This window comes from Oncorhynchus masou, chromosome 9, assembly GCF_036934945.1.
Source record: "Oncorhynchus masou masou isolate Uvic2021 chromosome 9, UVic_Omas_1.1, whole genome shotgun sequence".
Lineage (NCBI taxonomy): Eukaryota > Metazoa > Chordata > Actinopteri > Salmoniformes > Salmonidae > Oncorhynchus > Oncorhynchus masou.
Window position 1 is genome coordinate 26,460,996 of NC_088220.1, and position 22,097 is coordinate 26,483,092.

General features: G+C 44.3%; 3 protein-coding genes across 7 annotated transcripts in view; 1 reads left to right on the forward strand and 2 right to left on the reverse strand.

The window, feature by feature from the left end:
* Window positions 1–2,475: 2,475 nt before the first annotated feature.
* LOC135545738 (SLC35A4 upstream open reading frame protein-like) lies at window positions 2,476–5,233 on the reverse strand. Of its 2 annotated transcripts, none has more exons than XM_064973563.1 (3): window positions 5,095–5,233; window positions 4,612–4,710; window positions 2,476–4,435 (listed from the first exon to the last, which is right to left on the reverse strand). In XM_064973563.1, exons 1-3 carry the CDS (start codon window positions 5,164–5,166, stop codon window positions 4,217–4,219), a joined length of 390 nt encoding a protein of 129 aa, XP_064829635.1. In that variant the 5' UTR covers window positions 5,167–5,233; the 3' UTR covers window positions 2,476–4,216. The 2 variants fall into 2 exon arrangements, with proteins under 2 accessions (XP_064829635.1, XP_064829636.1); XM_064973564.1 differs by having other exon boundaries at window positions 2,476–4,414; window positions 5,095–5,216.
* A 192-nt stretch (window positions 5,234–5,425) lies between these two features.
* Window positions 5,426–17,877, forward strand: LOC135545739 (HMG domain-containing protein 3-like). Of its 2 annotated transcripts, XR_010456503.1 has the most exons (21): window positions 5,426–5,611; window positions 7,902–8,076; window positions 9,448–9,622; window positions 9,740–10,264; window positions 10,394–10,501; window positions 10,677–10,808; window positions 10,949–11,226; window positions 11,403–11,515; window positions 11,618–11,698; window positions 11,872–11,954; window positions 12,032–12,133; window positions 12,245–12,391; window positions 12,627–12,955; window positions 13,329–13,588; window positions 13,678–13,862; window positions 14,656–14,875; window positions 15,025–15,158; window positions 15,265–15,384; window positions 15,603–15,812; window positions 16,039–17,569; window positions 17,695–17,877. XR_010456503.1 is itself a non-coding variant. In XM_064973566.1 (20 exons), exons 2-20 carry the CDS (start codon window positions 7,925–7,927, stop codon window positions 16,642–16,644), a joined length of 3,960 nt encoding a protein of 1,319 aa, XP_064829638.1. In that variant the 5' UTR covers window positions 5,426–5,611; window positions 7,902–7,924; the 3' UTR covers window positions 16,645–17,660. The 2 variants fall into 2 exon arrangements, 1 of the variants encoding a protein (XP_064829638.1); XM_064973566.1 differs by lacking the exon at window positions 17,695–17,877 and having other exon boundaries at window positions 16,039–17,660.
* Window positions 17,871–22,097, reverse strand: part of LOC135545740 (macrophage colony-stimulating factor 1 receptor 1-like) — a 33,567-nt gene continuing 29,340 nt past the window's right edge. For 2 of the 3 annotated variants that reach the window (XM_064973567.1, XM_064973569.1), the window contains exons 21-22: window positions 19,955–20,069; window positions 17,871–19,778 (exon numbers count right to left, since the gene is read on the reverse strand). In XM_064973567.1, coding sequence (XP_064829639.1) covers window positions 19,614–19,778; window positions 19,955–20,069 — 280 coding nt within the window. In that variant the 3' untranslated portion in view covers window positions 17,871–19,613. The remainder of the gene's footprint in view (window positions 19,779–19,954; window positions 20,070–22,097) is intronic. The other variant, XM_064973568.1, reaches the window with a different exon arrangement.

The following is a 22,097-nucleotide window of genomic DNA, read 5'->3' on the forward strand; positions in this document are numbered from 1 at the left end:
GGCCTGCACAGAGCCCTGACCTCAACTCCAGCGAACACCTTTGGGATTAATTTGAACACCGACTTCGAGCCAGGCCTTATCACCCAACATCAGTGCCCGACCTCAATGCTCTTGTGGCTGAATGGAAGTAAGTCCCTGCAGCAATGTTCTAACATCTAGTGGAAAGGCTGCCATAACATCCTCTCTTCTTTCGGTCATGTAGTGTATCTCTAGCTTAGACAGATTTTGATGGGCATTTTATTATTAGGTCAATTAGATTGTCGGGGTGCAGAAATTGTAGGCTAAGAGTTAAACATATGAGAGATTGATTTAGTGAAGATATTGCCAACGTCTTATGACAATCAAACCGTCAAATGTCCTGCTTCCATAACTCTCCCCTTGTGGTCATTGTGAGGGCCACCAGAGGGAGCTGCTGGTCCTGGGTAGAGAGACAGGTCCTGGTAATACAGAGGCCTGTCACTGTGGCCCTGTAGGCCGAGGGACCTGAATACCCAGCAGCACGGGAGGAGGAGAGTCTGCAGGTAGGGCTGGCTGGCGGCCATACAGGATGCAGTCTGCCTGTCCTCAGAACCAACAGCTACAGGCAGACAACAAACGGCACCGCAAAGGTGACTTACTCACCTGTATGACACTTGTATAACATACGGTGCCTTCAGAAAGTATTCATGTTCCACATGTTGTTGTTACAGCCTGAAATTGAAATGGATTCAATTTAGATTGTTTTGCCACTGGCCTACACACAATACCCCATAATGTCAACGTGGAATTATGTTTAGACATTTTTACCAATTGATAAAAATGAAAATCTGAAATGTCTTGAGTCAATAAGTATTCAACCCCTTTGGCAAGCCTAAAATAAGTTCATGAGTAAACATTTGCTTAACAAGTCGCATGAGAAGTTGCATGGACTCACTGAGTGCAATAATAGTCTTTAACATTTTTTTTATGACTATCTCATCTCTGTACCACACACATTAAATTCATTATCTGTAAGGTCCTTCAGATGAGCAGTGAATTTCAAACACAAAGACCAGGGAGGTTTTCCAATGCCTCGCAAAGAACCGCACCTATTGGTAGATGGGTAAAAATTAAGAAAGCAGACATTGAATATCCCTTTGAGCATGGTGAAGTTATTAATTAACCTTTGGATGATTTGTCAATCCACCCAGTCATGCAAGTAAAACTGCTAGAAATGGCACAAAGAACTGAACCTTTAAGACCTGAATACAAAGTTATGTTTGGGGCAAATACCACACATCACCAACACAACACATTTTAAAGATGTTTGCCACAACATATGTCATCGGCAAGGACTAGGGAGTTTTTTTTAGGATAGAAAGAAACCAAATGGAGTTAAGCACAGGAAAATCAGAGGAAAACTTGGTTCAGTCTGCTTTCCAACAGACACTGGAGACAAATTCACCTTTCAACAGGAAAATAACCTGATAAAATAATTGTACTCTGAAATTGATCATAATCTGATGTGTGTAGTTTGTCGGAATTAGGTTAAACTATCTGTATCGTGGAAAAACTGACTGAGCAAGGCGTAGCTTCGGATTTGAACTTGTGTGTGTGCCTAGTAAAATATCAGAGAGCAATTCAAACTGTGTTTGGACCGACCTGGCTAGGCCTCAGAGAGACTTGGGAGAGGACAGGGAGGACTTCAAGGTTTCCCTAATCTCAGGGGAATGGAACTGTCGGCTGGGTAGTGATACACAGTGGTGAGAACTATGGAGAAGGATAATACTCACCTACTGTTTGTGTGTATGTATGTGCGCAGCTATAAAATTGATGTTTATTTATTCTTGACTTTAGAACGTTCTCTGAATAAACGGTACTATCTTTTTGCATAAACTGAGTCTTTGACTAATTATTATTAAACTCGTGGTCTTACAGATCTCGGGGATTGGTAAGAGTTATTGATTATCATTGGAATTAAATTCTCTTGACATAACCTAAAACAGAAATATGTTGCTTACCAAGACAACATTGAATGTTCCCGAGTGGCCTAGTTACAGTTGACTTAAAAATCTATTGCAAACTTGATCATTGCTGGACAGCCATACTCAACCAACTTGACAGAGCTTGCAAAATAGACTGTTTGAGGATGGGCATTGGCTAATTGAGTGACTGTCATTACAAGAGAAAAACAGCTGATGCACACAGCGAAATGTCTAAATTGCACCTTGTGAAATCTACTATTCAAACTCAACAGTAAATGTAGACACCAACTGGGGGAATTCATCCGAGGGCCTAGAAAAGGCCCCATCCCTGTCCTAGATCCTAATTTAAGAAAATGTATTTTAAAATCACTGAAATAATGATGCATTTCTTTGCTATTGCAAACATTAAGTATTAACTAAACCTAGTTAATCCAAAAATCTGTATCTGCAAATGTTCTCTCTTTCCTCTGTAGCATTGGCTGAGCAAAATGACATCCTAGGACAGGGTATCCAAGCAACAGTGACAAAGGGAAAATATTTATGAATTTATGGCATTTTATTTTGAATAGAAAACACTAAAGAAATAAAATGAAATATTTCATAAACTCTTTCTGCACTATATTGTATCTTTGACATTTTACTTGGCAGAGGAAATGATAAATGCTAGGTAAATACCCATACTGACAATCATAGCACCACTCAAGTGTTGTAATGTAGACGCATTACCCAAACCCAACTATTTATGAGTCCACCAATGAAATATTGAAGAAAAGACAAGTATGAATACGGCAAAATTCGATTAAACTGGAAAACAAAGGCTAGTTGAAAAATAGGCCGTGTGCATTATGGGTAGCAAATAAACCAGTGACAATGTGATGGAAGGGTCTGCAAGACTCACCTAAAGTACAGCTTCTATTCCATAATTTTAATCTTCAAATAACAAACTAAATAAATATTTGGGACATTAAATGAAAAATACTGAGTCACTAAAGTAAAATTATATATATAAATAAATGCATCGTTAAAAAAAACATTCCAACCTGAATGTCAATCAATGTCAATTCATCTGGTAAATAATGCTGCCAGAGATTGTGGTGGAGCAGTGGAATGAGAGTTCAGCAGAGGTCCACTGTCCATAACACAGGTATGTTCAGGCAGAGTCCTGCTACCTGTAGTACAGCTAGGCTTCCAGGCTGATCATAGACGTGGGTAACAGAAAGAAGGGGGTGAACTGCAGGCCCAGTAGAACCCAGGATAGGAGGGTGTTGACCAGCATAGACCAGAAGACGACAAATAGCCTGGGGATGCCACTACCATCGTTCAGCAGTACTGACATCAGCAACCCGTTAGCTGCCTGCCCTGCCACAATGGCCCACACCACCCCTGAGTAATCCTCCAGAAAACCCTGTTCTCCCCCCCATGCTGGAGTGGTGGGAAACCCTGTTGATGGCCACTCCAAACACATGCAGGTACAGGGGTAGTCGCTGGCTCTTCAGCAACCGCTCTGTGTAGACAGCTACTAGCCCTGAGATGAAATAGTAGACCAGCACAAGGCCTCAGGCTGTGATATGAAGGCTGGGACTCACCTGGTCCTCAGCCTAGGGACAGGGAGATGTGCAGGGCAGACAGGTACCCAGTCAGGAGCAGAGTGGCAGGGAAGACTCCCCTTCATCCACAGGAACCCAGACCCCATGTTCTGGATCACACTCATTCTCAGTACGGCATGTCACTAACACTCCTGAATAACTAGTATATGTCTGAATATACAAATATCCTGACCTTAAGTCTTAACATCTAAATTAGCAACAAATCACATAATTTTGGCCAAATCTATTCAAGGTATGTTTGTATTTTAAGATGGTAAAAAAGTTATTTCTGCTCAGAAAACAAAAAAAGGACACCGTCTTGTTGTTCACATCATTGATTCAAAATCAATTAGGCCTAGATGGCTGCACCAGGCAATGTTACTAAGGCAAGCAGTCAAGCTTGTTAAGCTTACACTCAAGGCACATAACCTTATCCCCTTTTACACACCTTATAATCTGATCAGCAGAGAATAAAATATATTTTCCCAGGGCACTGACAGATTTAACCTTTAACATTTGCACAAAACCCAAAGCAAACCCACTCTTTCACACCAAAATCCAGTTAAAACCAAATATTATTTTTTACAGTATACAAAGGAGAGGTTTGAGCCTCTGACAAAGAGACATGGTGATTGTGCCACACACCTCAGGCAGTTTGAAGATGAAGCCTAGGCCTGGTTCTTCCCATTACTTGGGTCCTTTTCTAAACAAACTCATATAGTCTTTCAGGGTGCTTTCGATGTTGGGAACCTGATAGTTCTGCGCAGCGTAGATGCCTGTGAATGTTCCTAGTAGCACTCCTATGAGAGCTGAGGAGCGGAGCTTGGCCACCATATAGCCAGCCAGGAAGCCCTTCAGGAAGGGAGATGCCAGCACAGAGCCCCCCTGGGGAAGAACAGGAAACAACTGTCAGGACAAAGGATGCACACAAAATATAAAAATATGCCTTGACATTACAACTCTTTAATGATAAATAATTAATAGTTGATCCTTTATGATTTTTCAGGACTGAGTATGTCTGCTGTTCTGTTTCATAAGGTGACATTTCACCTACTTTTTAACTTTGGATAATAAATACATACCTGCGGGATTCCTTCTGCAAATTCACTCTCCACACGTTTCTGGATCTCTTCCAGCTGATTCTTGAGCTGGTTGAGATCCTTCATCTGTTTGAAGGGATCCTAGAACACATACAAATAAGTTATACATTGAATTAATACAATGAGCATAGGTAACACTGACTAAGGCTTTTGCACCACACTGCCTTTTACACCAGCATCAACAAAACACCAAATTATGGAATTTTTCGTGGAAGAATTGTGTCGCATTACTCCAGTTAAAGACACTTGTAGAATCTATGCCAAGGCGCAGTCAAGCTGTTCTGGCGACTCATGGTGGCTCAACGCCCTATTAAAGACACTTTATGTTTGTGTACCTGTATTGTATTTACTTTTCTACACACCCGAATACCAACAAACCGGCATGTTGCTGTAGGAAGAGCTCGATCATGCTGTTCTAATATATATATAGAAAATAATACGATTAAAGCAAAAATCACTTCTCACCTTGTCATCCGCCATTTTTGCTCGATTGAATGTTCTGTGATCTACTCGTATGCCTGGAGTGGAAAGCAACATCAGAGCAATTTATCTTGCCTGGAACATTATTTGCTTTTGCGTAAAGTTGTACTGATTGCAAGTCAGTTGAGCTATTTTACCGCTTGCTCATCAAGGTGGATATGGACAGGGTACACTGATCCTAGATCTGTGCTTTATGGAAACGTCTACTTCTTCCAGTTCACGCATTGCTTTCACGTGTCTAAAACGTATTTTCTGATTGGCCTTTTTTTGTTCATTCCTTCACTGGATTGGTTGACAACCATAACAACACAGCGCCATGTTTGCTGCAAGACTAGGACAAATCGAGTGCTTTGAGGCCCTTAGATTAAAAACGAATTAGCCCAGTTTAAGGAAAAATATAGAGAAATATACTTATTCTAGGCAATGTGAGCGATGCAGTTCAGTTTCAGCGTCGCTTGAAGCCATCTCAGATCTAGTTTGAGAGTTCTTCGGGGAAACAGAGGTAAGGGTTCAACAAGGAGGCTTCTCATTGGATAATTCGCCGAGTCTGCAGTCAGTATTAGGATACACGAATTATCAGAGAATGTCATGGGAGGGAGAATAATTAGAAAGTTGTATCCGCTGTGTTGTTGTTTTCCGTACTTTATTTGCAACTTTTGTATGTTTGCATTTAACTCTACTTCACGGTCGTTTCCCGGGAATGTCCATAGTCACATTTTTCTCCACGTGCACTGCAGTGGCGGTCGGTGCCTTAAATTGAGGGAGGACGATTCTTATTTTTTTTTATGAGCATGGCTTTATTTATATTACAGCATATTGGATGACTGTCAATCATATTCCATTCACCCAGTTCAATGTGACATCAGTTTAGGCTACTACATGATACAAACATTTTCCGTATAACCATCATGACGTTGCTACAACCAAGCCTATCAATGGAAGTTCACAACATAAGTGCACACAGGTCGAGAGAAATGTACTAATTGAGGGTGTAATTCACAGGAGGCTGGTGGGAGGACAGGCACATAGTAATGGCTGGAATTGAATTAAATGGTTCCATGTGTTTGATACCATTCCATTTACTCCATTGGAGACAGTATGAGCTGACCTGCCCTCAGCAGCCTCCTGTGGTGTAATCATTAGTCCAACAGTTGTAAACGAGAGTTTCTACTGGACAAATTCAGGTATGTTTAGTTCCGTTTGCTTCCGTTTTCAACAGTATCGGCAGAATGAAGACCCCATGAGCACACGTAAACACTGTTCACTTTCATAGCAGCCACGTTGTATTCATTCTCACATCTACGCACCGTCCTCATGTTCTCTTCGCTTGTGGACTTCTATGCACAACACATCTGTATGTGACCAGGCGAAAAAAACCTTTCCTAAACAAACCATATCATAATGGTTACACAGTCTACATCGTTGTCACCATATTAAAGTAATATCATAATCAACATAGCTAATAGAACTAAAGTGTTAGTAAACCCGCAACAATCATGCAGTAACGTTTGTGTACAGTCAGTAAGAAGTTTAGCAGTTACACCGGCCAGCCCTGATGGCAATAAATTAGTCAAACCAAAAGCTTACCTTGACTTGGAAGAGTTCCCGTTTTGTGTTGGATAGCCATAGCCAGCTAGCTAACATAGGATTGAGCCGGTGTTTGAGTAGGCTAAACTAGCTAGCTGCATTCGCTAGCTAAGAAAGTGAAAAGAATGATAAAATATCTCTCTCTCTCTTGCTTCTCCTTCATTTTTGAAGAAATTGGTTCAAAGCTGTTCAACTATTGTCTTTCTCTCTCTTTGAGTGAACTACTCACCACATTTTATGCACTGCAGTGCTAGCTAGCTGTAGCTTATGCTTTCAGTTCTAGATTCCTTCTCTGATCCTTTGATTGGGTGGACAATGTGTCAGTTCATGCTGCAAGAGCTCTGATAGGTTGGAAGATGTCCTACAGAAGTTGTTATAATTACTGTGTAACTTTATAGAAGGTGGTGAGAACCATGACCCTCCTAGGTTTTGTATTGTCAATGTACTCAGAGGAGGATGGAAGCTATCTGTCCTCCAGTTACACCATGGTGCTACCCTACAGAGTACTGTTGAGGCTACTGTAGACCTTCATTGCGAAACAATGTGTTTTAATCAATTATTTGGTGACGTGAATATATTTAGTATAGTTTTATTTAAAAAGGATAACTTTTAAATGTTTTACTATTTTAATGAAATTCACTGAGGAGGATGTTCCTCCTCTTCCTCGTCTGAGGAGCCTCCACTGGTGCACTGTCAGGCAGGTAGTCTGCTGTTGTCTTCTGTCAGCTCTTCCTTGTTTCAATGTTGCCAATGGTTGCGATTGAGTTTGCACAGCTGCTCGGGCCTTTTATCTCTTGTTTTGAAGGCCATACATTTATCTACATTGCCATAACATAATTGTGATTTTTTTATTTATTTAACCTTTATTTAACTAGGCAAGTCAGTTAAGAACAAATTCCTATTTACAATGATGGCCTAGGAACAGTGGGTTAACTGCCTTGTTCAGGGGCAGAACGACAGATTTATTTTGTCAGCTCGGGGATTCGATCTAGCAACCTTTACGGTTACTGGCCCAACGCTCCAACCACTAGACCACCTGCCTAATGGTAGCCTACATGTTATACTTTCCTTATCATGATGGTGCTCGATGTATTATTAAACAATGTACATATCTCCTGTAGCCCTAATACCTATCCCTTTGTCATTATTTGTTCTGTTTTACATGGACACAAAATAAATGAATCAATGTTACTGAACCTCCCCAGGCTCTCCTCGGTTCCCTTTAGCCATGGAGACCATGGAGGTGTATGAGGAGACTGATCGGAGGATGACGGAGGAGGTGGAGAGCTGCTACACCCTGATGGAGGTCACCTCTCCCAAGAAGAGGAAGAAGAACAAGGCTCAGCAGGGGGAGATCATGGAGAAACCCAAGAAACCCAGGTAGTCTACCTCCTGCTCCCAGACAATCAAACACCAACACCTCCTATCAATGCAGATGGGTCGTATTTAATATCCACCCCGAAAACAATTTTCCACTGGCGACAATGCTCAAGGTCCTTGAATATCTTTGGAATCAGTGATGACATAAAACTGAGGGACACACATTGTACAAGTAAAAAATAGCCTTTGTTTTTATTGATCTATACAATATATTAAATATGGTTTTTTTCACTGTCTAGCATTCAAAATAATAGATGCACTACATGGCCAAAAATATCTAAGTGGAAGCCTGCTTGTCAAACATCTCATTCCAAAATCATGGACATTAATATGGAGTTGGCCCCTCCCTTTGCTGCTATAACAGCCTCCACTCTTCTGGGAAAACTTTGCACTAGATGTTGGAACATTGCTGCAGGGATTTGCTTTCATTCAACATAATCATCTAGAATGTCATTGTATGCTGTAGCGTTAAGATTTCCCTTCACTGGAACTAAGGGTCCGAGCCCGAACAATGAAAAACAACCCCAGACCATTCTTTTTCCTCCACCAAACTTTACAGTTGGCACTATGCATTGGGGCAGGTAGCGTTCTCCTGACATCCGCCAAAACTATGCACCCGGCGGTCCCATTCTGTGAGCTTGTGAGGCCGCACACTTTGCGGCTGAGCCGTTGTTGCTCCTAGGTGTTTCCACTTCATAATACCAGCACTTACAGTTGACCGGAGCAGCTCTAGCAGGGCCGAAATTTGACCAACTGACTTGTTGGAAGGGTGGCATCCTATGACGGTGCCACGTTGAAAGCCACTGAGCTCTTCAGTATGGGGCATTCTACTGCCAATGTTTGTCTATGGAGATTGCATGGATGTGTGCTCAATTTATACACATGTCAGCAATGGGTATGGCTGAAATAGCCAAATCCACTAATTTGAAGGGATTCCACATACTTTTGGCCATGTAGTGTATCTCTAAATCCCCAAGACATGTTACTACACCTCTACACCAATGGGACAAGCCAATTTACCCCCAGTATTTTTTTAATATGCATACAAAGAGATGTGTTGCAGTATAAAGGACTTACATATGTTTTCTTATTAAATAACAGTTAAATAAAACAGGACATGTATTATTTGTCATGTGTTTGTCATTGTAAAGGTTTTTAATGTGGTGCCAAAGTTGAGTGAAGGCATTTACCACCGCAATTCAAGAATTACCCAGATTACATACTATTTTCACACTGACCTAAGTGCACTTCATTTGGATTGCCTGGATAGGCAGAGAAAGCTAAACCAAGTGACCCAATCTTTGTGTTGAGTTGACTGCTGTAGGAGTCAAGATGACATATATTCATCACGTTTTGATCTCTCAACTCCAGATCAGCCTACCTGCTGTACTACTTTGATGTGCACCAGACCATGCAGCAGGACTTCCCCAGCCTGCCCCAGTCTGAGATCAACAAGAGGATCAGTGTGAGCTGGAAGAGGCTCAATGTGGCAGACAAGGGTTACTACCTGGAGAAGGCCAAGCTGGAGAAGGAAGGGACAGACACTGTACGGTTACCTCATATTTCCACCAGTGTGTCTGTTATCTAAGATCATGTGGTCAGGAGAAACTCCTAGCCCTAGTCATAATGATTACACTATTCCATCTCTCTGTATCCTCCGTAGTCATCTATGGGCCCTTCCCAGGAGCTCCCAGGCTTCCGTAGGATCCTCCCCAGGGCAAACTACGTCCTCCTGCCCAAGGGGGCCATGTCAGACGACAGGACAGGCTCCCAGCTGGAGGTGTGTATGGAGGGGCTGGACTCTCCCGTGGGGGAAGGGGTGTTGCCCTCCCTGTCCCTTGGTTCCCCCCAGTACCCTCCCTTGGTGCTGGGCTGCGAGGTGGAGCTGTCGCAGCAGTGCATCGCCATTGAGGGCCTGACAGACGAAAAGGCTGTGACCCTTACACACTCCGGGGCCCTGCAGGGGGTTCTCTCCTCATCGTATCACTCCTCGTCCTCAGTCTCTGCCGCCCACGAATCCCACAATGCACCTCACCTGGCGTCAGCCGGTCTGCTGCTCAAGGAGGAGGAGCCCAGGATGGTGGGCGGGGGCTATAGTGTCATTGGAATGGCGACTGACGGGAGGCGTGTGGGCGGGACGTCGGTGCAGCACGTGAAAACAGAGCTGGTCACCATCATACCCAATCAGGTTAGTTGGCAACGACACAGGGAGTTGGCTTACCTTACTGCTGATCATTCAACAGTCAAGGGTTACTATTCATTTGCCTTGTCTGTTTGTTCAATGCAGTAATGGTCAATAAAACGCTTGTTTCCCCAGGATCTGATGGAGCACAGGACGTTGCCAGGAGCCAGCTCTGTAGCCTCTGTTGTCATGGTACCTGTAGGAGCTAGGGTGATACGGGACACTAATCCCTCATACAAACTGGTAAAACTACTCAGACTGATTTTCTTCCACTGCATCAATTTACCGTTATCCACTTTTCTTTGATTAGATCATCAAGCAATATATTACAATAGTGTATTATATACTCACATGGTATTTGACCAGTCAGACATTCTCTGTAACTAGCAGATTGTTACTAAAGCATCTTTGTCGCTAGTCGAATAAATACACCAGAAGAGGTCGGGGCAGCTGTCAGACAGCGGGCTGCTCCTTTGTCTACGTGACCCGTCACAAACCACCCTTCTGCCCTGATTGTGGCAACCACCTGGGGGGCAAGTGGGTGCCTGCTGTAAGTCTACACATTCCCTGGCTTAAACATCTCTTCCATCATAATATGAATGTTGAAGTAAAGATTTAATTTTATTGGTTGGAAAATAATGAGTCGTACACTTAACAGTTCCGAGGTATGACAAACTTTCCACGTTTCAGGCAGTGAAGACTCCAGGTGCTGCTGCTTCATTCAAGACTTATGCCCAGAAACCACCCAAAAACCCTGGGTACCCCCCTAAGACTGGTGTGCCTCCCTCTGATGATCAGAACAGTAAGGTGTCTGGATGGAGGAAGGGAGGGAGAGGACCGCGGGAGCCCAGAGAAGTGCAGCAGCGTGCAGTTACACCAGGACCACCACTAGAGGGAGGCAGAGCCAACAGCCAGGGAGTCATACAGCCTGCTCCAGCGGTGTCAGGGACACAGACAACTACTATGATGTGAGCATCTAGTTCTTTAATTTAGCCCTTCTTTTATGGTTTATAATTTAATGGTCACATTAAGAAACCATTTTTCAAACAAGCCCTGTGAGAGTATTTCTCTTAGTGGGCTTCATGTTTTGATTGGTTAAAGAGAATGTTTTTTTTTAAGTTTCAGTTGTTCTGTCTTTGAGCAGAGCTTTGGTTGGAACACCTGTGACTGGTGCCAGGGTCAAAGTACAGGAAAGGAGCAGTGTGGTTGGTCAAAAGCGACCTGTGAGAGCCATCCTCCCAGCCCCATTCAACACAGGTGGGCACTGCTGTGGACAGATACAAAAACCTTATTTCAGGTCAGTCTGTTAAGACGAATGCTGTCTGGGGTGTAAACACACATTTGTCTGTCTGAAACTAGGCCGGGCCTTAGTCCAGTGGATTACTGTCCCTCCTCATAAAGGCAAAGTTGGGGAGACCAACTGCAGCAAATCAACCACAGGTATGAGAATACACACATGTACCTATATAATATGTTTTAATGATAAAATGGTTACCCAAGCCAAGCTAAAGGTACTCGTTTTCAAAGTGGTTACTTTGATCTAAGGGAAGTGACACTAGTTGTTTCTGAGGTAACCAAACGTGTTTGATGTGGTGATTGTGTTTTGACCACAGAGCTCAGTGAGATGATCGCAGGTTTGAAGCCTAACACTCTGAAACAGCTCGGCCAGATCGTGACAACACCACCTCTGGAACAGGTACACACACACATACTGCTGAACCATGCTGATTAAGTGTTTGTCTCCAGGTTTCTCAGTGTTGTTTTGTCCTATAGACTCTCCCTACTCCTGTGGACAGAAGCCAGTATATTGTAACTGATAAAGTAGGGAAGATCCTCTCAGTGGTTCCTCTCAAACAGAACTCTACCTCCACACTGGTTAGTGGCACCTTTTTAACTACATTTTGGGGAGCATACGCCATCCACACACATCCTCTAGCAGGCTCAGTGTAGTCTGTATAACTGTGTGTGTGTGTGTGTGTGTGTCAGGACCTGGGTCTGTCTACGGCGCGTGGCAGGGGTCGCTGTAAGAACCCGTCATGTGGCTATGTTTATAAGAACAGACACAAGCCTGCGGAGTGCCCCTGCTGTGGCTTGGAGCTGTCCAGGAAGAACGCCAAGGGCTCCAAGGCACAGGTCAGTCTGGAGAGAATCCCACTATGAGTGTGTCTGAAATGGCACCCTGTCGGGCTCTGGTCAAAAATAGTGCACTTTATAGGGAATTGGGTGCCATTTAGGATGTGGTCTATGTTTTGGTGTTGTTGTATTTCTCTCTGTGTCTGTCTGAATTCTTCCTCATCTCTCTGTCCCATCCTCCAACCCTCTCTCTGTTATTTTCCCTCATCATATCACCCTCCTCTCACTCACTCAGGGTGGTTCAGTAGCTCTGTTAGACCCGTACCGGACCCTGTCCCCAGCCCAGAGGGAGCTTCAGCGCCAGTCCACCCTGCAGCTGCTGCGCCAGGCCCTGCAGATCTCTGAGAGTGAGGCTGAGCTCCATGACACCCTGGCCCTCATCCAGGAACTCAACTCTACCCAGGTGGTCCTCACCACGACCACCACCCAGGCCGGGGACCAGGTGTTAGGGGAAGGGGAGGGCCTGGGGGAGGTGCAGGTCCAGTCAGGCTGGCCGCGGTTCTATGAGTCTGCAGCCACACACTGTGCTCTGTGTCACTACCCGCTATTCAAGGGAGGACAGAGGTGAGAAAATTTGTTTGTGTAGTTTTGGGTTTATTATGGCTCAGTGGTTGGATGTTTCTGGTGCTCAGTGGTTGGATGTTTCTGGTGCTCCGGGGTTGGATGTTTCTGGTGCTCAGGGGTTGGATGTTTCTGGTGCTCCGGGGTTGGATGTTTCTGGTGCTCAGGGGTTGGATGTTTCTAGTGCTCAGGGGTTGGATGTTTCTGGTGCTCAGGGGTTGGATGTTTCTGGTGCTCAGGGGTTGGATGTTTCTGGTGCTCAGGGGTTGGATGTTTCTGGTGCTCAGGGGTTGGACATTTCTGGACATTTTTCATATTCCATAGTGTGGTTTCAGGAAAGGTCTCTATCATGTCTCTCTGGTGTTTTGTACCGTAGTTCTTTAGCAGGGCAGGAGGACTGCTGGCTGTTGACTGACTCTCTGATCCAGACAGCCTCTCTCCAGCTGAAGGTGTGTCTCAACCCCCAGTGTCTGGCCCTGCACAGCTTCACCGACCTCCACCCAGGTCTGTTCAATGTTGGCAACAGGTTGCTGGTGAGTCTGGACCTGTTCTTTAAGATCCGGAGTCAGATCAGACTGGGCCGGCATCCTAACCAGATAGTCAGGACCATCCTGGACCACATCCACAACCACGCTGGTAAGACTTTCTTGGAGCAACATACGGTTCAGAGGGTTTTCAACAGAGTTCTGTTCATGTCTCTAATATCTCTGTTTTCTTTCGATCAGTCCACACTCTGAGTCCTGAGGAGTTGGCCCATGTCCAGGAGCTGCTGGTTAGTGGCTACTGGGCCTTTGAGTGTCTGACCGTGAGGGACTACAACGACATGATCTGTGGTGTGTGTGGCATTGCCCCCAAGATGGAGATCGCCCAGCGGTACACACACAACGTGCTGGAGCTTAGGAATGTGGAGGTGAGAGAGACTGAGGAGACGGGAGGTCAGGGGGAGACTGAGGAGACGGGAGGTCAGGGGGAGACTGAGGAGACGGGAGGTCAGGGGGAGACTGAGGAGAGGTCGGGAGGTCAGGGGGAGACTGAGGAGACGGGAGGTCAGGGGGAGACTGAGGAGACGGGAGGTCAGGGGGAGACTGAGGAGACGGGAGGTCAGGGGGAGACTGAGGAGACGGGAGGTCAGGGGGAGACTGAGGAGACGGGAGGTCAGGGGGAGACTGAGGAGACGGGAGGTCAGGGGGAGACTGAGGAGAGGGGAGGTCAGGGAGAGACTGAGGGGAGGGGAGGTCAGGGGGAGACTGAGGAGAGGGAGGTCAGGGAGAGACTGAGAAGAGGGGAGGTCAGGGAGAGACTGAGAAGAGGGGAGGTCAGGGAGAGACTGAGAAGGTCAGGGGAGACTGGGGAGGGGAGGTCAGGGAGAGACTGAGGAGAGGGAGGTCAGGGGGAGACTGTCAGGGAGGAGACGGGACTGAGGAGAGGGGGGAGGTCAGGGAGAGACTGAGGAGAGGGGAGGTCAGGGAGAGACTGAGGAGAGGGGAGATCAGGGAGAGACTGAGAAGAGGGGAGGTCAGGGAGAGACTGAGGAGAGGGGAGATCAGGGAGAGACTGATAAGAGCCACAGATCCAAACCGTCAAAATAGAGAATTAAAGATGATTTTCTTTACTTAATTTGTTTTAGCCTGCCTGATTCCAGGACAATCAAGCTGTCTGGTGTGCATAATGTTGATACCTGTGTCTCGCTCTCCCTCCTGTAGTTTACGTGGCCAGACTTCGGGGCCCCAGACAAGGTGCATGTGGATGACTTCTGGCTGACCATGGAGAGTGAGGCCATCGAGCAGGCAGCGTTCCCCTGCAGCGTCCCCATCACCCGGGTCGACGCCTCAATCATCGCCCCCTTCATCCCACCACTAATGAGGAGCTCCACTGTCATCAACACAGAGAAGGACAAGGCTCTGCTCCTCACACAGCACACAGGTAGGAAGTCACTCTCTCAGGGATGGGGAATAAGCCAATCACTGGAAGGATAAACATCATTCTCAAGTCCTTCAGAGATTTCATTGAACATTACTTGTTCATGCCCTGTTTATAAATAAAAGTGTGTGTGTGTGTGTGTGTTTTTCCAGGTGACCCATCCGTTCTGGTGCGTCTGATCCACGAGGGCCAACTCAGACCGGACCGAATGGATGAGCACAGTGCAGAGGAGCTCAAAGCCATACTGGAATGCTGTGGCGAGATCACTGCACCAGAGAGCAACAAGGTGTAGATCAACGCTGTGCGTCTGTGATATCTCTATGTATGTATATTTCTGGTTTGATTGTGTGTGTTTAGGAGATTGACACACGTCTCTTCTCTCTCTCTGTCAGGATGAGTTGCTGGTCTCTCTGATCTCCCTGTGTACGTGTGTTCAGAACGGCCTTTCCACGGCCCCCCAGCCCCCTCCACACCTCACAGCAGGCAAGCTGTCCAAGATCTGCCCCCATCAGGTAATCCGCACACATCTCACCCATCAATGTAAATCAATCAGTCGTCCACCAGAATCTATTCAAATATTACTCTGTCAATCAAGCATTTAGTCTGTCAGTCTATGAAAAATGATAGGTTAGCCAATCAGGCCTCACACAATAACAAAATCTATTGACCAATAAAAATATAATGAGAACCAGACAGATGATAGAAGACTACTTTTCCCATACTCCTCCAGGTGGTGTGTGGTTCCAAGTACCTGGTGAAGGGTGAGACGGCACGCGACCACGTGGACCTGCTGGTGTCCTCCCGGTATTGGCCTCCCGTCTACGTTACCGACTCTGCCCGCCAGGTGGCGCTGTGTACAGACGTGCAGTACCCTGAGCTGGCCTCCACCATGTGGGGCAGGAACCAGGGCTGCTTCTCTGATCCCATGGACAAACCAGAGGTAGGCCCTCATACTGGGCATGGAAAGGACTTAGTTATTGACGTCTGATTATTGTACTAGGAGGGAAACTCAGGTCAAATCAGGATGGTGTCGGAAGGTTTTTTAACCTGTAATATGCTGATTTGACAATACAATTTGAAGAATGAATTGGTCTCTATTTACATAATAGATAAACAATAATAACATCCACAGTACCTAGTTTATCTCACCTCTCTCTCTCCATCAGTTTGTGTCGTGTGCTGAGCTACAGGACCAGCCTTACTGTGCTGACCTGTCCTCTGTGGTGGAGAACCCCCAGGTCCACCCTGTCACCAAGTCCTCTTCCCGCTGGATAGTGCACCCTGCTGGGCCTACAGATGGCCAGGAGCCCCCCTGTCTGGACCACCACTCAATGGGGCTCTGCAATGAGCTGGAACCTTATTGCAGCCTGGTACAAGACCTGGAGAGAGACAACGAGAAAGAAGAGGACAAAGGGAAGGAGGAGAAGAAGGATGGGTTCAAGGTTGAAGCCGAGGTAACAGAAGGGTCAGACGTCACTGAGGAGGAATGTTCTGAGGGTTTGGTGACATCATTGCGGCGGCGACCTTTGGCCTTTGACAACACGGCCTACTACTACCTGTACAACCGTCTGCAGGACTTCCTGTCCAGCCGGGTGGTGGTGGACCAGCAGATCAGCACAGTGCTGAAGGCCTGCCAGCCTGGGGAGGTAGTGATCAGGGATGCCCTCTACAGGCTGGGGGTGGCACAGATCAACACAGAGGAAGGGGAGGAGGTGGAAGGAGACAGGGGGGTGGAGGGAGACACTGGGTATGAGGAGGTAGTGGTTCTCTGAGAGTGACAGACTGTGGCTTTTTGGAGATTTATTTTGTGCTGTGACCCAACAAGTAAACAAACCAATATAACTTTCTGACATTGGGGGATAATGTTTAATATTATGGACATATGGGCCACATTGTTATGAGGTAGTCCTTTTTTTAGAAAGAAGGCAACATATATATGGTTCAGAAAAGCTAGCGTGTCGTGGGGAGGCTGGTAGTCCTTGAATGTACTGTGCAAAAATATGCTTGAGTGTTTCCAAAGAAACAGAGGTGTTGCTGCTAACCAGACAGATAGTCTGTAACTTATCAGTCCAGCAGAGACTTTGTTGCTGGTTTGAAATGAAAGAATGGCACTTCGTTTTCTTTGTGGGAGAAGCAGAACCAGAGTGTAAAAGAGTGTAAAAACGTGAATGTTACTAACTGCTCTCTGCTTTACTTTGAAGGAAAGTTCACATAGTTTTAGAATAGATAACAACGTTTAAAAACATTGTTTATGTTGACGAACTTCATTGTTGGAGTGCATAATGTTCTTTCTAGAAGTATAATTATTATTATTATTTAATAACTGTATTTAATGAGTCCTCGTGCTTTCTCATCCTTAGTAAGACCTTTCACACTGTTCTATGCTATCTTCTTGTACCTCAGTTGTCACTCGTTGCCCTTTGGGCTGAAATGTATTCAAGGTAAACAACCTTTCACATCTGCCTCATGGGCTGATGGAATCTGTAGTTCTTGTGGCCTTTGATTGTGTTTTTGACCACAGGAGAGTCTTGCCTGAGCTCCTATTGGAGGGGTGGCTCTGAATGTCAGGACTGTTCTATCATCTACTCTCAGCTGCTTGAATGGAATCTAAAGAAGACAATGATTGACTTGATGATGTAACTGTGATGGACATAGTTATTACAATTTGCGGATGGAACTTGACACCCACTCAAGGGGGTAAGAATATATAGGGTGAATGTAGCCATTTCTGAATAATTTTGCTTAAGGAATTATAAATAAAGCAAATAAAGTATTTCCTAATGTTGAATGAAGTTTCTGTGGGATTGTTACTTCCTATTTAGGTGGTCTGGTATTGCTCAACCTCCCATGAGAACAGGGAATGAAACTTCAGAAGATTGCAGAGAAGGCATTTTCATTTGAAACGGGAACTGAGGTAAAAACGGTTTTTGTTCACTGTCGTATGACGTACTATGGAGTAGAGGCTGAAATGTTGAAACAAGTCCACAGGGAAATATAATGTGGTATATCCAAGGGAGGCGAGACATCTTTATTTTAGTTTTTCTTTTTTTTGTATATTGTCTGAATATAATTACACTCCTTCCAAGACAGTACAGTGATTTGGTTAGCAAACAACTAAAAGGATTTAATGACAAATAATCTGTTTTTGGCTTTCAAGCAGTAAAGTGAAAATAAACATTTATTCATTTACATTACACCATACATACACTACCTAGAAATCTCTTACTTTTCCACTGCAACAGTATTCAGAATAGCTGCTAACAATCCAAGTAACTGTTATCTGACTTATAGCTGACATATAGACTTTAACTGACTTATAGCTTTTATCTGACATCGTGGTAATTACAGTAGGCAGTATTAGCTGAATGCTACATTCAAAACAATGAAGCAGTATTTTTGTGCCATAATTCACACGTTTTATCATACTGATGATGAACATCAAAATATTGAGCGGTATAGATATCACAGGGGGTCTGTGGCACCTTGATTGGTAAGGACAGGCTTGTGGTAATGGCTGGAGCAGAATAAGTGGAATGGTATCAAATAAATCAATCACATTATTTATGAAGCCCTTCTTACATCAGCCGATGTCACAAAGTGCTATACAGAAACTCAGCCTAAAACCCCAAACAGCAAGCAATGCAGATGTAGAAGCACGGTGGCTAGGAAAAACTCCCTTGAAGGCAGGAACCTGGGAAGAAACCTAGAGAGGAACCAGGCTCTGAGCCAGTCCTCTTCTGGCTGTGCCGGGTGGCGATTATAACAGTACATGGCCATCAAACAGGTTTGTATTGTCCATACTTGGATCCACATTTTTACCTTCCTTTCATCCTGATCGTTCCCTACCAGAGCATATAATGTCTCTCTCTCTATCCCAAGACACCCACAGAGAGTAGGGTCACAGCCTTGATCAGCCATTATTAATGACGTCCCTGAAGCAATTGGGGTACAGCAACCGATTTTTTTCACCTTGAGGGATTTGAACCAGTGACCTTTCAATTACTGGCCCAACATATATAGGTAAACATTAAAAAATCTGCAATGTTTGCTACTGTCTTGTTGCTGCCTCTGAAAACTGCATATAGCATGTTAAAAAATGCTTGTTCAACAATGTGGAAGTGAACCCGCTGACAAACGTGAATTAAAACACCACAGCAGCGTTCTTTTCTACAACTAAGAAATCAACAATCTCACCATAGTGGCAACAAAACAATATGTACGAACAGAGGACATAGCTAGAAGGCTGTGGACAGAACAGTCTGTTCAATCTCACCATAGTGCCAACAGCACAGTATGTACGAACAGAGGAAATAACTAGAAGCCTGTGGACAGAACAGTACGTTCAGTCAGGGTAGGTCCATTGTTGGTGCATAGACTTAAAAGAGAGAATCTCAAACCATAGAAGAAGAAAAAGTAATTAATGAACATACAATAAGGCATTACATATATTAAGTACATAACTAAGGCACTATCTGTGATTAGATCAATTATCTCCTGTGTAAGACATGGTATCTCAAGTCACAGTATATAGCAAGTCACATTACTTTTTCAGCTGCCTGTCTATCTACAAGCCAAAAGAGAACTTAAAAATTGCTTTTCAGGCATTCATTGCTTTACGAAAATATCCCAATTCCATTTCTATGGATATACCCTCCTAGAATGATTCTACAGTGAGCAGAAAATAGAATGAATGAAGAATTTCAGATCAGAATGTGGATAGTTCGATGATGCCAGGGAGTTTTTAGCAGAACTGATAGTTATTGGTCTTCATCAGAGGTTGTTCCTCCTCTTCATGCTCACAGGACTGGTCACAGGAGCCATCACAAAACGTTGTCTTGTCGTCATCATCATCACATGGCTCCAACTCCTCAATCACCATGTCCTGTTGCTGGATGTTCTGGTACTGCTGGGAGAGGAGAACACCTAGAAGTTAGGGTACTGCTATCTTCAGATAATGCTTTAGTATGGTCAATCCAGTTTGACAATGGAAGATGTTTTATGTTCTCCTTAGCATTGATGCTGTTTTATTCTGATAAGAGAGATATCTACCATGTTAAACATCCATCTCCCTCTCTGTGTTACCTGGTCTAGATGTTCGGGCTGCTCCCCAAGGACTCTCTCAATCAGCTGGCTGATTTTACTGAAGGTGGGTCGTTCTGTTGGCTCTAGATTCCAGCACATTTTCATGATCGTATACCTGGTGGGGCATCAAGATCATATTGTTATTGGTCAAAATACAGTATTAAAAATACTATATTTTACTACATCATGCAAGGCCTTCAAGAATCAGGGAGAAGAGTGTCTCAATATGGAGCTCTATGGTCTTTCAAACCACTCCATGTCCATATCAAAATGTAAAGTGTTGGTTTCATGAGCTGAAATAAAAGATCTCAGAAATGTTCCATACCCACAAAAAGCTTATTTGACAAAAATGTTGTGCACACATCAGAGCGTGCAATTGGCATGCTGACTGCAGGAATGCCCACCAGAGCTGTTGCCAGAGAATTTTATGATCATTTCTCAACCATAAGCGGCCTTCAATGTCGTTTTAGAGAATTTTGCATTATGTCCAACCGGCCTCACAACTACAGACCACGAGTAACCATGCCAGCTCAGGACCTCCACATCCGGCTTGTTCACCTGAAAACCAGCCACCCGGACAGCTGATGAGTATTTCAATCTGTAATAAAACCTTTATGTGGGGAAAAACTAATTCTGATTGGCTGGGCCTGGCTCCACAGTGGGTGGGCCTGGTTCTTAAGTGGGTGGGCCTATGCCCTCCAAGACCCACCCATGGCTGCGCCCCTGCCCAGTCATGTGAAATCCATAGACTAGGGTCTAATGAATTTATTTCACTTCACTGATTTCCTTATATGAACTGTAACTCAGTAAAATCATTGAAATTGTTGCATGTCAAGTTTATATTTTTGTTCAGTATAACAGGTAAGTAGCTGGTTGAGAAAATACCAAGAGTGTGCAAAGCTACAAGGCAAAGGGTTGCTACAAATAAATATATTTTGATTTGTTTAACACTTTTTTGGTTACTACATGATTCCATATGTGTTATTTCATAGTTATGATGTCTTCACTATTATTCTACAATGTAGAAAATAGTATAAATAAAGAAAAACCCTTGAATGAGTAGGTGTGTCCAAACTTTTGACTGGTACTGTATATATATATTTGACTGACATTTATCATTTGGGGCCCAGAGAGGAAGGCTGTCATTTTAATTGGCTCTTAACCAACTGTGCTATTTATTATTTTTTTTGCATTGTTTGTAACTTATTTTGTACATATTATGTTGCTGCTACCTTCTCTTATGACCGAAAAGAGCTTCTGGACATCAGAACAGCGATTTCTCACCTCAAATTGGATGAACAATTTTCTTTAATGAGTCGGACGGGAACAATATATTCCAACCACCTGAACAGGCCGTTATCCCCGTCATTCGTTGGAGAAATAAACAGAGATTTTGCGGAAAGAGATCGGGGTGCCTTGTGAGGATCATGCTACGAGTGGCTAATCTGCCTTTGTCATCCGTACTGTTAGCCAACGTTCAATCGCTGGAAAATAAATGGGACGAACTGAAAGCATGTTTAACCTGACGACGGGACATTACAAACTGTAATATCTTATGTTTCACCGAGTCGTGGCATTAATAACATGCCCGATGGCGGGTTATACACTATTGGCAGGATAGAACAGCAGCCTCTGGTAAGACACAGGGCAGGGACCTATGTATATTTGTAAACAACAGCTGGTGCACGGTATCTAAGGTTAGAGGTAGAGTATCTCATGATAAGCTGTAGACCACATTATCTACCTAGAGAGTTTATCTGTATTTGTCGTAGCTGTCTACATACCACCACAGACCGATGCTGGTACTAAAACCCCACTCAATGAGCTGTATATCACTAAAAGCAAACAGGAAAACACTCATCCAGAGGCGGTACTCCTAGTGGCTGAGGACTTTTAATGCAGAGAAACTTAAATCAGTTTTACCTCATTTTTATCAGCAAGTTACATGTGCAACCAGAGGGGAAAAACCTAGACCACCTTTACTCCACACACAGAGATGAATGCAAAGCTCTCCCTCACCCTCCATTTGGCAAATCTGAGCATAATTCTATCCTCCTGATTCCTGCTTACAAGCAAAAATGTAAGCAGGAATCACCAATGACTCTGTCTATAAAAAAGTGGTCAGATGACGCAGATGCTAAGC